The 16,302-nt window shown below is 51.5% G+C and overlaps 1 protein-coding gene across 1 annotated transcript; it reads right to left on the reverse strand.

Annotated features, from left to right (window-relative positions):
- Positions 1-201: 201 nt before the first annotated feature.
- On the reverse strand, positions 202-2,361 carry LOC119348898 (putative UDP-rhamnose:rhamnosyltransferase 1). The gene has a single exon (XM_037616905.1). The coding sequence runs from the start codon at positions 2,332-2,334 to the stop codon at positions 904-906; it is 1,431 nt and encodes a 476-aa protein (XP_037472802.1). The 5' UTR covers positions 2,335-2,361; the 3' UTR covers positions 202-903.
- Between the last annotated feature and the right edge of the window lie 13,941 nt (positions 2,362-16,302).

The following is a 16,302-nucleotide window of genomic DNA, read 5'->3' on the forward strand; positions in this document are numbered from 1 at the left end:
GAGGATGTGGCGTTGTCCCCGCCATTTTTTAGTACATCAAATTTTTGCTGGAACCTCTTTTGATTTTTGCTGGAACTAGCATTCTGAATCTGCTGCATAGGCTATGATGAAGCTAGGATGACGATGAACGATGGGTACCATGTGTCTCTGCATCGGGTCTTTTTGCTGGAACCAGCAATCGTTTCTGCTACAACCAGCCTAAGAAGAGTTGGAACCGACGAGATTATTTTCATTTTTGCTGGAACTATCATTTTTGTTTTGTTAGAACAGTTTTTGAGTTTGCTGGAGCCGGTGTTATTTTTTGCTATAAGGGGCTAATTGTTTTGCTCCAACAGATTACTGGAGTATTTGTTTTGCTTTTGTTGCTGATTTTATTTTTGCTACAATCGGCATGGGGAAAGCTTCAACCTCGAAAAAAAAAAGCTTCAACCAGAGAGGGTGGGGAAAAGCTTGGACTGGCGTGGAAAAAAGCTTCAGTCCGACGCGCGCGAGTGCGTGATGCCAGCGAGCTGCGGTCGGCGGGGCAGGTTGATGTTGCGACAAGCATGCTATGGAGGCGATTAGTTGCTGCAACGGCAGAGGCATCCGATGTGCTATGAGACAGCCCTCTTCCTGCATGATGGCGGCTGGTTGCAGCGACGACGCCCGTTGGATCCGGCGAGGCCGAGTGCTGCGAGGACGGCGAGCCGGCGTGGCTTCAAAGTCAGCGGCAGGGGCGGCCATGGCAGGCTGCGTGAGTGAGGCGGGATGTGCTGGAGATTTCCGTTTTTCTTTTTTTCCGCATGATGTATCAGAGGAGGAAGAAGAAAGGGGGCCAGATCTGACGGTACAGGAAACTGCAATCGAACGGGTACGCGCTGACCGGCCCAATTTTGAGCCGGTGTGCCGGCGCCTATCACTTGCCTATTTGTAGCGTCTGAGATAATCCTCGAGCTCGTCGATGTAATGCTCCTCGCGTCCCTGGTCCACTAGAACCTCCTGCAGCTTCTTGGTGTTGGTCGCCAACACCTTCCCCTGCTCCTCCACCATGACGCGCCGCACCGCCACCGCGACGCCGTCCCTGTCAAACGAACCGTCCTTCACGTCTCTCGCTACCTCCACGCCGATCCCTCTCTCTGCCATCGCCCGCGCGATCAAGGGCTGGTCGACGACGAACGGGAGCATCACCAGCGGGATCCCGAAGGAGAGGCTCTCGATGGTGGAGCCCCAGCCACAGTGCGTCAAGAACGCGCCCGTGGCGCAGTGCGCCAGCGCCTCCACCTGCGGCACCCACCCCGTGCAAACCACCCCGCGGTCCCGCGTCCGCTCCTCGAACCCGGCCGGCAAGAGAAGCTCGTCGCCGTTGGTGGTGCCCGCCGGCTTGCGTAGCGCCCAGAGGAAGCGCACGCCGGCGAGCTCCAGGCCGAGCGCGAGTTCATGGGCGTTCTCTGGCGTCAGCGGCGCCTCGCTTCCCAGCGCAACATAGATGACGGACTTGGAAGGCTGGTCGTCGAGCCATCGCAGGACCTGTGGGCGGGCGACGTCGCCTGAGCTGCTCTGCCGGTGGCCTTCGTCACGGTCGTCGGGCGCCCCCGGTAGAAGGATCCCGGCGGGGACGGCGGGCTTCCGAAAGAGATCGGACAGGAGGCCGAACATCCGGGGCTCCAATTCCTCACAGCTCCGGTGTATGGTGAGGCGGCTGCGCTCCAAGACCTGCCACCAGCGGTCCATGTCCGACACGCCAGATGCATTGGCACGGAAGGCGTCGGTGACCCACTGGGCCTCGTGCCGGAGGAAGAAGGTGGTGGACTGGAAGGGAATCCACCTGGGTGGCTCGGCGAAGTGCTCCGGCTCCGTGCGCGGGTGTGAGGCGTTTGCCCACCGCGGCCCCACGAAGACCAAGAAGGCGGCCTGGAAGATGAGGAACGTGGCGGATGCCACCTTGAGCTGGTCGGCGATGGGCGGGACCCAGTGGTGGCAGAAGTCGTGGACGATCCAGTCGGGCCTTTTTCCGGCGGCGAGGAATGCCGCGAGTGGGTCGGCGAGGCCGTCCATGGCCTTCTTGAGGAGTCCGACCTTGTCGGGCGGCAGGTCAGACGTGGCCTCGGCGCCCTCCGGCAGCCCCTCCACGGCCGGTAGCGGCAGCGGCACGAACCGGAGGCGGGCGGAATGACCGGCCGGCACGGGCGGGAGCCTGGCGAGATTCCGGGGCGTGGACACGAAGGCCACGGTGTGGCCCCTGGCCGCGAGGCGCTTGGAGAGCTCCAGGAACGGGATCATGTGGCCGAACGCCAGCCACGGGAAAACCACCACCTCCAGCCCGCCGGCGCCGGCAGGCGCTGCTCCCATTTCCATCTCCTCGCAATGGGTAGATGGAGGAAAGGAAATAATGGAGCTGTCGGGCTAGCTATACCCAGGACGAAACGTCCAGAGCCACAACTGTTTTGTTTTGGTGAGCACTCAATTCCTAGAGCAGTTCTGCATGTGGCTCTCGTTGGAAAAAGAACGAAAATAGTGGAGTACCAGTAACTGTTTGCCTCTAATGTAGCATCTGCGGGAAGGAAGTGAAAATGAGCCTATGGCGGCAGCACGGCCACCGAGGTCCTCTCAGCATCTCCGGGGGCACGATCGAGATGTGTGTTTATGACAACGGGGACGGCTAGCCATGGCGAACTTGCCGACGGACATAGTGGAGGGCATAGAGGTAGCCAAGCTGGTGCGGTGGTGCCGGTGTTCATCGCCAACACCCTCAGGGATTGGTTGAGTTACCTAAAAAGGCTTTACACCCCGCTTTATAAATAAAGCACCAACCATGAGTACACGACCGAACGATACAACGATGGAGAGGAAGCCTTCAAAGAAAGCAGAAATTAGAAAATAACGGACAACAAACATCGGTCGGGATGACCGTGTCGCCGAAAACAAAAAACAAGAGGACCTAAAGACTACACGACGACAACCACCAACTCCTGGGCTCCCTCGGCAATGCCCTCATGAGGGGGAACGGCGCCACGCGTCGCCATCGCCGCATCCGACAAAACGGAACAAGGTTTTCACCTGGAACACTGACAGGGGATGCAACTGCGACGACGTCCTCAAGAGGAGAACGGCACCCACAGGTGTCGTCGTCGTCGGTGCCGAAGCACAGAGCTTTCACCCAGTTGCATCCACCAACCAAACAGGCACCAAGCCGGTCACCGCGGTGTAGCCAGAAACTCCAGAACCAGAACTGGGCACCTCCTCGGCCGCACCGGAGAAGAAGCCAGAGCCTTCCTATGCTGCATTCCTCGCCGTCCGCACGACCGAGAAACGCAACCACCATCGCTACTCAGTGACCCACCAGAGAGCCCACCGAGTAGCCCGCCATCCGGGGCCGCCGCCCCGGCATCCCTCTCCGAACAACTCCCTGATGCCACAACACGCAGACACCACCACCAGGCCGGGAAGCAACCACCTCCCCGCCAGCCCACAGAGTCCCACCACGCAGCCGGCCGGAGGGGGGCCATAGCTGGGCAGCACCGCCGCCACAGCTGCCCAGCGACAATGCACTAGGCCGTGGAACTGGAGAGAGCCCGGACAAGGCAGGGGACCGCACCCCTGCATCTAGGCCCGCGCCGCTGGCCACCTACCAGCAGCACCTCGGGAGAGCGGTGGCAGCCAGTGCCCCGTCCGATCTGGCGATTCCAGATCACGACAGGGAGCCGCCGGGCACCGGCAGCTCTGGACGCCTGGCAGCCTCAGACGCACCAGCCACGGCCATCTCCACGTCTCCACGCCAGCGCTAGCCCCCACCGTAACCAACCACAGGCCGCCATCGAGCCCGCCAACCTCGTCCACGCGCCCGCAGAGAGCCTCGGAGCCCCGGCCACCGTCGGATGCAAACACCATGCCACCACACCCAAGGTCGTCGGCCTACCTCCACCGGCAACCACTGCCACCGAAGCTACAGCGCCAGCCGGCTGTAAGGGCATATTTATCCCTCAGGTGTTTTGGTGATTGATGAAAATGCATTTGCGGACTAATCATGTGCCTTGAGTTTCTCAGATACTTCATCTCTAGGCATGAGACGATTCGGTGCCCCTCGGAGACTATTGAAGTCGGCGTTGTTCTACGGTTCTCTTTGGTGGTTTTGAGTCGTAGGAGAGCCATACTATTAAGAGGGGGTCCGTGTCGGAAAGGTTTGGGTGGAATCAACACGTACACTTGTTCCTCCTTTCCCTGCATTTTGGAGCTTCCCTTTGTTATCTTGGTTGTGTGGAAATCTGACGACTACTGTTGTACTTGCGGTAGTACCGCAAGTACACGCGGCAGTACCGCTGTGTGTCACGGTAGTACCGCTCATCTGGAGCGGTAGTACCGCGGCTCCCAGGCCCTGTGCCGCTCCGGTGCGGTAGTAGGGGCGGATGTAATTTTTTACATCCGCGCCCTCCACGGTAGTACCGCTCGTCCAGCGCGGTAGTACCGCGGGGGCCCACGGTAGTACCGCTCCTTAGGAGTCGTAGTACCGTGGCCCTCCTACCTAGTACCGCTATGTCGCGGTAGTAGGCGTGGATGTAATTTTTTACATCCGCGCCCGCACGGTAGTACCGCGCCTCGCGAGCGGTAGTACCGCGTCGGGTTTTTGTACCACCTTAGTTTCAGCGGAAGTAGGCACGGATGTAATTTATTTCATCCGCGCCCTTCCCAGGCCGTGACTTTCCTGCCATGCGGTAGTACCGCAAGTGGGTGCGGTAGTACCGCGCGAGCGGTAGTACTGCCCCCTTGTCAGGCTAGTTCCGGCCTATGCTGCTGTCGTGGTAGTACTGTGGTCAGCCACGGTAGTACCGCACAGCCTCGCGGTGGTACCGCTCCCCTGGAGCGGTAGTACCGTGTGTCGTAAGCTGAACATGTGGATAACGGTTGGATTTTTTCCACGACTATTTAAGGGGTGTCTTCTACCTCTAGTTGACCACCTCTTCCACCTCTAAGCTCCATTGTTGCTGCAAGCTCCATTTTCACTCGATCTCTCTCCCTAGCCAATCAAACTTATTGATTTGCTCGGGATTGGGTGACAAGTGCCCGATCTACACTTCCACCACAGGATATTTGATTCCCCCCACTTATCCCTTGCGGATCTTGTTACTCTTGGGTGTTGAGCACCCTAGACGGTTGAGGTCACCTCGAAGCCATACTCCATTGTGGTGAAGCTTCGCGGGATTATTGGGAGCCTCCAAGTGTTGTGGAGATAGCCCCAATCTTGTTTGTAAAGGTCCGGTTGCCGCCTTCAAGGGCTCCAATAGTGGAATCACGGCATCTCGCATTGTGTGAGGGCGTGAGGAGATTACGGTGGCCCTAGTGGCTTCTTGGGGAGCATTGTGCCTCCACACCGCTCTAACGGAGACGTACTTCCCCTTAAAAGGAAGGAACTTCGGTAACACATCCTCGTCTCCACCGGCTCCACTCTTGGTTATCTTATCCCTTTAATTGTGCAAGCTTACTTGTGCTATATCCATTTCTTGCTTTTGTGCTTATTGTCTTTGCATCATATAGGTTGTCCACGTAGTTGCACATCTAGACAACCTATTTCATTGCAAGGTTTAAATTGTTAAAGAAAAGTCTAAAAATTGTTAGTTGCCTATTCACCCCCCCTCTAGTCAACCATATCGATCCTTTCAATTGGTATCAGAGCCAGGTTTCTTTATTAAGGACTTTGTCGTCCGAAGAGTATGGTTGACGTCAACGACGGTGCGGAGGAACACTCCGGTGTCAATCCCATCTCGTCTTCGGCCGAAGGGGGAACCTCGGTCTCACGGGAGGAATTCAATGTGGCTTTAGACACATTGAAAACCTCCATGACGGCCGAGGTTAAAAGCATGTTTACTGAATTTCTAGGGGGACTTAAACTATCTACCTCACCAATGAAAGTGGGTGATCCCACTAACAAGGTGACGGATGCTAACTCCGATAAGGGGGAAACTAACAATGAAAAGAGTCCATCTACTAGTGGTAGAAATGGCACCGGCATCTTTGCCCATGTGGAACCCCTGGTGTATAGAGGACCGATCCCCTCTACTCATTTGAATCATGCCGGTCCTCCTCCTAAATATGTGAAAAATGAAGATTATGATTCTTGGGTTTACCGCTTCAAGCGTCATTTAAAACATGTGAATACTAACCTTTGGAGAATTATTGAAGAAGGTTTCTATCCTCATGATCCAAGCAACTTCACCCCTCAAGAAGAAGTGGACAATCAATTCAATGAGAGTGCTCTCTTCATCATCCAAGATGCTATCCTTCCCGAAGATCTCCCTCATCTTCGACCTCATGTCATGGCTAAAGAAGCATGGAAGTGTGTCGAGCGTATGTATCGAGGAAGTGCTAGCATTCAACGCTCCAACTATGAAGTGGTGCAAGATGAAGCCGATGAGTTTGCAATGAAAGAGGATGAAGAACCTCGTGAGCTCTTTCGAAGAGTGACCAAACTTGCGGTCGCACTCCGAGATCGTGGGAGCAAGGACACGGATGACAACTGGATCAAGTGCAAGTTCCTCAAGGCCATTATGCCCTACAACAAGGCCATGTCCTCCGTCATCCGCCAAAGACCAGACTTCCACTCCATGACCTCTGGTGAAGTGTTGGATGAGTTTGTTGCAATGAACATCTTGGATAAGACCGCCGACAATGCGGTGCTCCGTTCCCAAAGGGCAAAGAAGCCCAATCTTGCCTTGAAGGCCAAGGTTAGTGTCGAAGAAGAAGAAGAAGAGGAAGATGAGGAGAGCAACCCCGAGGACACGAAGTATGATTATCATGAGCACATGGCTCTTGCCTCAAGACAGTTTTGGAGTAAGAAGACTACAAGACCTAACTTCAACAAGAACAACTCAAGTGGCCTCAAGGGGAAGCAACGAGTTAGAACTTGTTTCAACTGTGGCAATGTCAGCCATTTCGTTGCGGATTGTCCATACGAGAAGCGGGAAGACAATGGTGGCAAGTTTATTCGAAAAGACAAAGCCAAGTCCTTCCCCAACAAGAACAACTTCACCAAGAAGACTCCTTCTCGTGGGTTGGTGGTTCAAGAAGAATATTGTGAGGATGACGATGATGATGAAGATGGTGAAACAATGGCCATGGCATCCGTTGCCATTGTCTCAACTCCTCGGGTGTCTCACTTCGATGCACCTAACGAGAACATCACCGCCAAGTGCCTCATGGCTAAGGCCACCAACAAGGTAACCCCCAACATCAAAACCACCATTATTCCTAACCCTCCTTCAAGGGATGACTTTGATAATGGTAAGGGGTCTAATGAGGAGATCAATGAATTTGAGTCCTTCATGAGTAAGCTCAAGGGCAAATCCAAGAAGCATTTCGTTGCTCTCTTGGAACAACTTGGTGAAGCCAATGACATGATCGAGGCTCATGAAGAAACCATCACTAAGATGGAGAGTCATAGTCATGACTATGCCGATGAGATATCGGATCTCTCTAATGCTCTTGAGGAAGAGCGTGGGCATCGTTTGGCTCTTGAGGAGTCACACAACGATGGTCATGCTAAACTAAAGAAAGATCTTGATCATGCTCTTGTTGTGTCTCGTGTTCTAGCTTCCGAGAAGGCTAAACTTGGGGTTGATCATGTTAGACTCACGGAGGAGTTTGATGTACTTGACAAGGCCCACAAGGTCTTGAAAGGTGCTCATGCCACCCTCAAGGAGTCTCATGCTCAACTCCAAGTTAAGCTAACCAAGGAAAAGGCCACATTTCCTCACATGGTCTTAATTGATAATGCAAATGCTACTAACCCATATTGTGAGCATGTGCATCTTGTGGAGGAAAATGCCAAGTTGAAGGAACAACTCAAGAAAGGTCTTGTGTCATGCATACAAGGCGAGAGGAACCTAAATGACCTTTTGAGCAATCAAAAGGAAGTTGTGGGCAAGGAGGGAGTTGGGTTCGCACCCAAGTCCAAGAACAAGAAGAAGAACAAGGAGAAGAAGAGCAAGACCAATCGACCTCCTCTGCTCACGCAAACCTTTGTGAAGGAAGGAGAAGGTGCTCCTAAGGAGAGGAAGAACAATGGGAAGAGTGGTGAAGCCAAAGAGCGCAACGCCATCTCTCCCAACAAAGCCGGCGACTTTAACCCCTCTTATGTGTTGTGCCGTGCTAGTGATGGACATGTTTATGCTAAATTTGTTGGTTCTCCTTATGAGTACATTGAATGGTCTATTTGGGTTCCTAAGACCCTTGTTACTAACATCAAAGGACCCATTACTCAATGGGTACCTAAAACCAAGCATTGATCTCTTGTAGGTGTTTGCTTCCGGTGGGGGATCATGGTTGCTCGATAGTGGAGCAACAAATCATATGACCGGGAGCAAGGACTTGGTGGTGGACGTGCACAATATCCCATCTATGCCCACCAATGTCTAATGGGGTGATGCCTCACATTCTAAGGTATTGGGTCTTGACAAGGTTGTCATTTCTCATGATCTAACGATCGAGAAAGTCATGCTTGTTGAGTCCCTTGCGTTCAATTTACTTTCGGTTCGTCAACTCGCACTCATGGGTTTTGCCACCTTCTTTGATATTGATACCATGGCCCTCTTGTGGAGCAAGACTCTTAAAGTAGCCTTTGTTGGGCATGTCGAGAACGGTCTCTATGTGGTTAACTTCTCGGAGCAACCCACTAAGACCGCGACATGCCTAATGGCTAAAGTTGATGTGGGATGGCTTTGGCATCGCCGTTTAGCCCACGTCAATATGAGATCTTTGCAAAGTCTTCTCAAGGGGGACCATGTCCATGGACTAACGAATGTTAGTTTTGCCAAAGATCGTGTTTGCAGTGCTTGTATCGAAGGAAAGCTTCATGAGACGGCTCACCTTCCCACGACTATCATCTACTCGAAGAGACCCTTGGAGCTCCTCCACATGGACCTCTTTGGGCCCCCATCCTTTGATAGTCTTGGGGGTAGAAAGTATTGCTTGGTGATAGTGGATGATTATTCAAGATACACTTGGGTATACTTCTTCACGAGGAAGAGTGAGACTCAACAAACCGTCATCGACTTTGCAAATGAAGCTCAACGTCAACACAATGCAAAGATCTTGACAATAAGAAGTGACAACGGCACCGAGTTCAAGAACTACACCTTGGATGAGTTTCTTAGTGATGAAGGGATCAAGCATCAATATTCTGCACCATATACCCCTCAACAAAATGGTGTTGCGGAGAGGAAGAACCGGAGGTTGATGGATGCGGCAAGGACCATGATGGCGGAGTTCAAGTCTCCATACAACTTCTGGGCCGAAGCCATCAACACAGCTTGTCATGCATCCAATCGGCTCTATCTCCGGAAAGGCTTGAATAAGACTCCATATGAGATACTCACCGGGAACAAGCCCAATCTCAAGTACTTCCGGGTGTTCGGGTGTAAGTGTTTCATTCTCAAGAAAGGTGTTCGTTTGTCTAAATTCGAAGCTAGAGCTCATGAGGGCATATTTGTTGGTTATGCTACAAACTCTCACACTTACCGTGTTCTCAACAAGTCCAATGGACTCATTGAGGAGACGTGTAACGTAGAGTTTGATGAAAATAACGGCTCCCAAGTGGAGCAAAGTGGTACTTGTGATGTAGGTGATGAAATTCCTCCCGAAGCCATAAGAAGAATGGGTATTGGTCATATCCTACCCATTGAGGAACCCCTTGTGGCCGAAGGAGAAGGACAATGCTCCATTCAAGTGGAGCCATCACCTCCCCAAGACCCACACGCTTCCGAAGAACAAAGTGAAGGCCCTCACCTTCATGAACAAGACCAAGGGCAAGATCAACCTCAAGATGGAGGTGAACCTCTAAATGATGCCCAAGGTCAAGTTCTCCCCCTCGAGCAAGTTCAAGATCATGAGCAAGCTCAAGACGGCGCTCAAGATGATCAAGTTAACCTTCCTCCTTCCACACCCGAGGAAGAATTAGAGCGTCGTGCCACGAAGATTGCTTCCAAACTCACCACCCAAGGCCATCTCATGGAAAACGTGGTTGGAAGTCTAAGAAAGGGGGTGAGCACTCGTAGACAATTAGCTAACTATTGTGAACATCATGCGTTTGTCTCTTGTGTTGAACCCCAAAAGGTCTATGAGGCGCTCTAAGACTTGGATTGGCTCAATGCCATGCATGAAGAACTCACCAACTTTGAGTAAAACAACGTGTGGAGATTGGTGCCAAGACCTTCGGGGAACCACAACGTCATTGGAACAAAGTGGATCTTCAAGAACAAGCAAGATGCTCATGGGAACATCATTCGCAACAAGGCAAGATTGGTAGCACAAGGCTACTCCCAAGTCGAGGGCATCGACTACGGTGAAACCTTTGCTCCCGTTGCTCGTCTTGAATCCATTCATTTGTTGATTGCTTATGCTTCCTATCACAACTTTAAGTTGCAACAAATGGATGTGAAAAGTGCTTTTCTTAATGGTCCCATTAACGAGTTGGTTTATGTCAAGCAACCCCCCGGGTTCGACGACCCCTACTTCCCGGATCATGTGTATCAACTCGATAAGGCACTCTATGGCCTTAAACAAGCCCCGCGTGCGTGGTATGACCACCTTACCGAGTTGCTACAAGATCGTGGATTTGAAGTAGGACAAATCGATCCCACTCTTTTTACTAAGAAGGTCAAAGGGGAGTTGTTTGTATGCCAACTATATGTTGATGATATTATCTTTGGTTCTCCTAACAAAGCTTTCAATGAGGAATTTGCCGCTCTCATGACCTCCAAGTTCAAGATGTCTTCGATGGGAGAGTTGAAGTTCTTCCTTGGTTTTGACATCAAACAACGAAGAGAAGGAACCTTCATCAACCAAGCCAAATACACTCAAGACATGCTTAAAAGATTCAAGCTAAGTGATGTCAAGCCGGCTTCTACACCAATGCCTACCAAGTGCCAACTTGACATCGATCCCAATGGTAAAGCGGTGGATCAAAAGGTATATCGCTCCATGATTGGCTCCTTGCTTTACCTTTGTGCGTCTAGACCGGATATCATGTTGAGTGTGGGGATGTGTGCACGGTTTCAAGCCGCACCAAAGGAAAGTCACTTTGTGGCGGTCAAAAGAATCTTTCGATATTTGGCTCATACCCCAAACTTTGGCTTATGGTACCCAAGAGGAGCAAATTTCAAGCTTGAAGGTTTCACGGATTCCGATTGGGCGGGGGACAAAGTGGATAGGAAGTCCACTTCCGGAGGGTGCCAATTTCTTGGTTGCTCTTTGGTAAGTTGGTCTTCCAAGAAGCAAAGTTGTGTGTCTCTCTCGTCCACTGAAGCGGAGTATGTGGCGGCCGGTAGTTGTTGTGCTCAACTCCTATGGATGAGGCAAACTTTAAAGGAGTACGGTGTCATTTGTGACAAAGTGCCTCTTTGGTGTGATAATGAAAGTGCCATCAAGATTTCTCTCAACCCGGTACAACACTTCAAGACGAAGCACATTGAGATTCGGTATCACTTCATCCGGGATCACATTAGGCGAGGGGAGATCGAGCTCAAGTATGTCAACACTCATGATAACCTTGCAGATATTTTCACGAAGCCCTTAGATGAAGCAAGATTTCGCGAGTTAAGGCATGAGCTAAATATCATTGATTTGAGCAATGTGACTTGAACCCGTACACCCCCACCACACTCAACGTGTTGTCTAGTTTAGGTGTAGGCATGGACATAGGGGGAGTGTCGTTCTCTCAATGAACTCTCCCTCCCCCCATTATGCATAAATCGATCACCTCTTTCACATTAGCCATTTTTAATGGTACTTGTGATTCAAAGACGAGTTTCGGTCATGGGCCCAAGGATAATTCTTCGCGGTGCCATACCATCCAACTCAAACATAGGTGGCTTCGGCCACCGCCCTCTCTCCTCGAGAGGATTTGTCGCTTGGTGGTTTCTTGTTGTCTTTTTGCCTCTGGTTTGTGCGTGTTCTTGTGGTTTCTTGTGTGTGAAAAGTTTCCGTGCAAAGGCTTTTTCTTCTCGTGTTGAAACTTGCGGTGACTTGAGCTCACGGTACTACCGCGGCCAGCTACGGTACTACCGCAGCTAGCCATGGTACTACCGCTTGCGGGAGCACGGTACTGCCGTCACCACGCGACAATAATTTTTTACTGCTGCCTGGTTGACGGTACTACCGCCTTGGCGCGGTACTTCCGTCCGAGCGGTACTACCGCGATGATACGCGGTACTACCGCGCCGGTTCGAGCGTGTGGGGATAAGGACGGGCAGGGGGAGTTTTAACTCCCCATACCCATTCGCCGTCCTCTCTCTCCACGTCGCCTCCTTCTCTCCCTCGCTCAAGAACGGAGCCGGCGTTCATCGCCGGATCTCCTCCACCGGCTGCCCTCCCGTGATTCCGACCGGTGGGATCGTTCCCCACCGCGTGCTCTTGCTATGGACCAAGGTTTTTTCCAAACTCCCTCTCCGTGTTGATTGTGTTTGGTGTTTCTAGGTTTTGGGGGAGGCTTGTGTGTTCTTGAGATTCTTAGGCTTAATCTCTGCAAGAGTAGGATGAAGGAGCGTGGTATTGCATAGGATTTATACTTGTATTGTTGTCTTGTGCTAGATCGGATCACCGTAGCACCGCCTTTGTTTCGCGGTTCTTTTCAGATTCAAACCGCCGGTTGGATCTGACGCGACGCGGTACTACCGCCCGTCTGGGGCGGTACTACCGCTTGCACGGTACTACCGCCCTTCGGGAGCGGTACTACCGCGCTCTGTGCGGTACTAAAATTTTACTTCCGCTCCAACCACGGTACCACCGTGGCCTCGCACGGTACTACCGCGTTTGGAGCAGTACTAGTATTTTAGTACCGCAAGCAGTGGTAGTTCTACCGTGGCTCACATCTATTGCATGCCAACTTTCTGGTATGCCTTCTATGTGTTTCTTGTGCTTTTTCATGGCCTTTGCATTGATCTTTTCGCGTCTTTGGTGTTTTGCGTGTGTGTCTCAGGTGGTGGCTCTCGCTGGTCCAACCCCAGTCGTGATACTGGCTCCAAACATCTGCGCAACCCAGGTGAAGTACCAGAGGGCTCGTCTGCCTCCAAGCGCAATGTCAAGCACTCAGCTAGAAAGCACAAGGAGCCCGCTAAGGGCATGGATGAGATAGCCCAAGCTGATTATGTCCGTCTCAGGCAGCTTCACCCTTATGTGCACCCGCGTTCCACTTTCAGAGGCTGTGAGCTGTTCTGGAACAAGCAATAGACCAACATCTATCTGGATGTCATCAAGAACAAGCAGAATACCTATGTGGAGGTGAAGTGGATTGATATGCATCACATGAGGAAGGACAAGTTCCGTGACTACTTTGGAGAGGCTCTGGACTTGGTGGAGCAGTTTGGCATTGAGCATGTGTTAACCTTCCACCTCGACTATGACCCTGAGCTTATCTGTCAGTTCTTTGCCTCAGTCTACTTTCACTCCAATGAGGAACAGAGGATGACCTGGATGACCAATGGCCGTAAGCTATCTGCTACCTGGAAGGAGTTCATGGATCTTCTCTAGGTTCCTGATGATGGTCTCAACTCTCCATTGGGTGTTCACCCCCATGCCAATGCTGAGTCTGCCAGCAAGGACAGGCTTGCCCCATTCATGGTTGAGAAGGCGCTCGCCAATGGCAAGACAACTTTGGTGCTCAACCCTTTCCTGGATATCATGTATCGCATCTTCCGCAACTCCCTGTTCTCTCGCATCGGTGACAAAGACAAGGTTCATGCCTATATGGTGGACATGATGCTCATCTGCGAGGAGGCTCGTTCATCTCAGTCTCAGCCACTTGATGTCTCACACATCATGTGGTGTGAGCTCCGGTTTGCAGTGTTCAACCGCAAGGTGCCTATCTATGGGCCCTATCTGTTTCTGCTGATTTCGAAGACTTGGGAGAAGATGTTCCCTGATGAGGAGTTTCTTGCTCCAGACTGGGTTCGCCATGAGCCCATCTGCCTGCGTATCAAATCCAACTGGGCCAACACCACTACTCATGCCGAGGCGACTGCTGCTAGGGCTGCTGTTGATGAGGAGGATGCTGGCGCCGAGGATGTTGCTGAGGGCCATGCTGCTAGGCCTTCCCAGAGTGCCGCTATGCCATCATGGTCCAAGCTGAAGGACAAGATGAAGACTCTTTTATGCATGCAAGCCAAGGGGCAGTACAGGACTCACGTGGCGTCCAAGGAGAGTCGTCGCCGGGACAACAAGATCTTGCAGCTCTATGGTGAGGCAGTGTCTGGCGGGTCTGAGGAGCACATCACTCCAGAGGCCGAGTGGATGGAGAAGCAGGGCTACAGGTGGACTGAGTCTGAGGAGGATGTCAAGGAGAACATCCCTACTGCCGAGGAGACCGACGGAGAGGCTTGGGACGAGTTCTCTGCTTGAGCCACCTCTTGTGTGTAGGTGTCCTCTCTGCCTTTTTGGCGTCTCGATGCCAAAGGGGGAGAGAGTGTAGGGATTTGCGAGTGTGTCGTGTGTTTCCTGCTTTCTCGTTTGAACTATTTGCTGCTTTCTCGTTTGAACCTCGATAGCTTTACTTCGTATGGTGTAAGACTTATGCACTCTATCTATCTAGCGAGCTTGTGTTATATTGTGTTATCTTTATGCTATGCTATGCTTATTATCATGCCTTGGTCTCTAAAATATAGGGGGAGTGTTGATCCTAGTCTGTGTGCTATGCAGTCCAAAGCATTCATCTAAAGTGCACACATCTAGGGGGAGCCCGTCTATATTTTAGAGCGGTGGGGTTTGCCCCTGCTCTAAATTATCTTATCTATATGCAAATCCCGTGTTGTCATCAATCCACCAAAAAGGGGGAGATTGTAAGGGCATATTTATCCCTCAGGTGTTTTGGTGATTGATGACAATGCATTTGCGGACTAATCATGTGCCTTGAGTTTCTCAGATACTTCATCTCTAGGCATGAGACGATTTGGTGCCCCTCGGAGACTATTGAAGTCGGCGTTGTTCTATGGTTCTCTTTGGTGGTTTTGAGTTGTAGGGGAGCCGTACTATTAAGAGGGGGTCCGTGTCGGAAAGGTTTGGGTGGAATCAACACGTACACTTGTTCCTCCTTTCCCTACATTTTGGAGCTTCCCTTTGTTATCTTGGTTGTGCGGAAATCTGACGACTACTGCTGTACTTGCGATAGTACCGCAAGTACACGCGGTAGTACCGCTGTGTGTCACGGTAGTACCGCTCATCTGGAGCGGTAGTACCGCGGCTCCTAGGCCTTGTGCCGCTCCGGTGCGGTAGTAGGGGCGGATGTAATTTTTTACATCCGCGCCCTCCACGGTAGTACCGCTCGTCCAGCGCGGTAGTACCGCGGGGGCCCACGGTATTGTTGGAAATATGCCCTAGAGGCAATAATAAAAGTATTATTATTATATTTCCTTGTTCATGATAATTGTCTTTTATTCATGCTGTAACTGTATTATCCGGAAATCGTAATACACGTGTGAATACATAGACCACAATATGTCCCTAGTGAGCCTCTAGTTGACTAGCTCGTTGTGATCAACAGATAGTCATGGTTTCCTGGCTATGGACATTGGATGTCGTTGATAACGGGATCACATCATTAGGAGAATGATGTGATGGACAAGACCCAATCCTAAGACTAGCACAAAAGATCGTGTAGTTCATTTGCTAGAGCTTTGCCAATGTCAAGTATCTCTTCCTTCGACCATGAGAGCGTGTAACTCCTGGATACCGTAGGAGTGCTTTGGGTGTATCAAACGTCACAACGTAACTGGGTGACTATAAAGGTGCACTACAGGTATCTCCGAAAGTATCTATTATTTTATGCGGATCGAGACTGGGATTTGTCACTCCGTGTAAACGGAGAGGTATCTCTGGGCCCACTCGGTAGGACATCATCATATGCGCAATGTGACCAAGGAGTTGATCACGGGATGATGTGTTACGGAACGAGTAAAGTGACTTGCCGGTAACGAGATTGAACAAGGTATCGGTATACCGACGATCGAATCTCGGGCAAGTAAAATACCGCCTGACAAAGGGAATTGAATACGGGATCGATTGAGTCCTTGACATCGTGGTTCATCCGATGAGATCATCGTGGAACATGTGGGAGCCAACATGGGTATCCAGATCCCGCTGTTGGTTATTGACCGGAGAACGTCTCGGTCATGTCTACATGTCTCCCGAACCCGTAGGGTCTACACACTTAAGGTTCGATGACGCTAGGGTTATAAAGGAAGCTTGTATGTGGTTACCGAATGTTGTTCGGAGTCCCGGATGAGATCCCGGACGTCACGAGGAGTTCCGGAATGGTCCGGAGGTAAAGATTTATATATAGGAAGT

The sequence above is a fragment of the Triticum dicoccoides genome, chromosome 1B (genome assembly GCF_002162155.2).
Source record: "Triticum dicoccoides isolate Atlit2015 ecotype Zavitan chromosome 1B, WEW_v2.0, whole genome shotgun sequence".
Taxonomy (NCBI): Eukaryota; Viridiplantae; Streptophyta; class Magnoliopsida; order Poales; family Poaceae; genus Triticum; species Triticum dicoccoides.

Bases quoted from the DNA above. Each gene is read 5' to 3' on its own strand.
- LOC119348898 (XM_037616905.1), bottom strand. From the start codon at position 2,334: ATGGAAATGGGAGCAGCGCCTGCCGGCGCCGGCGGGCTGGAGGTGGTG.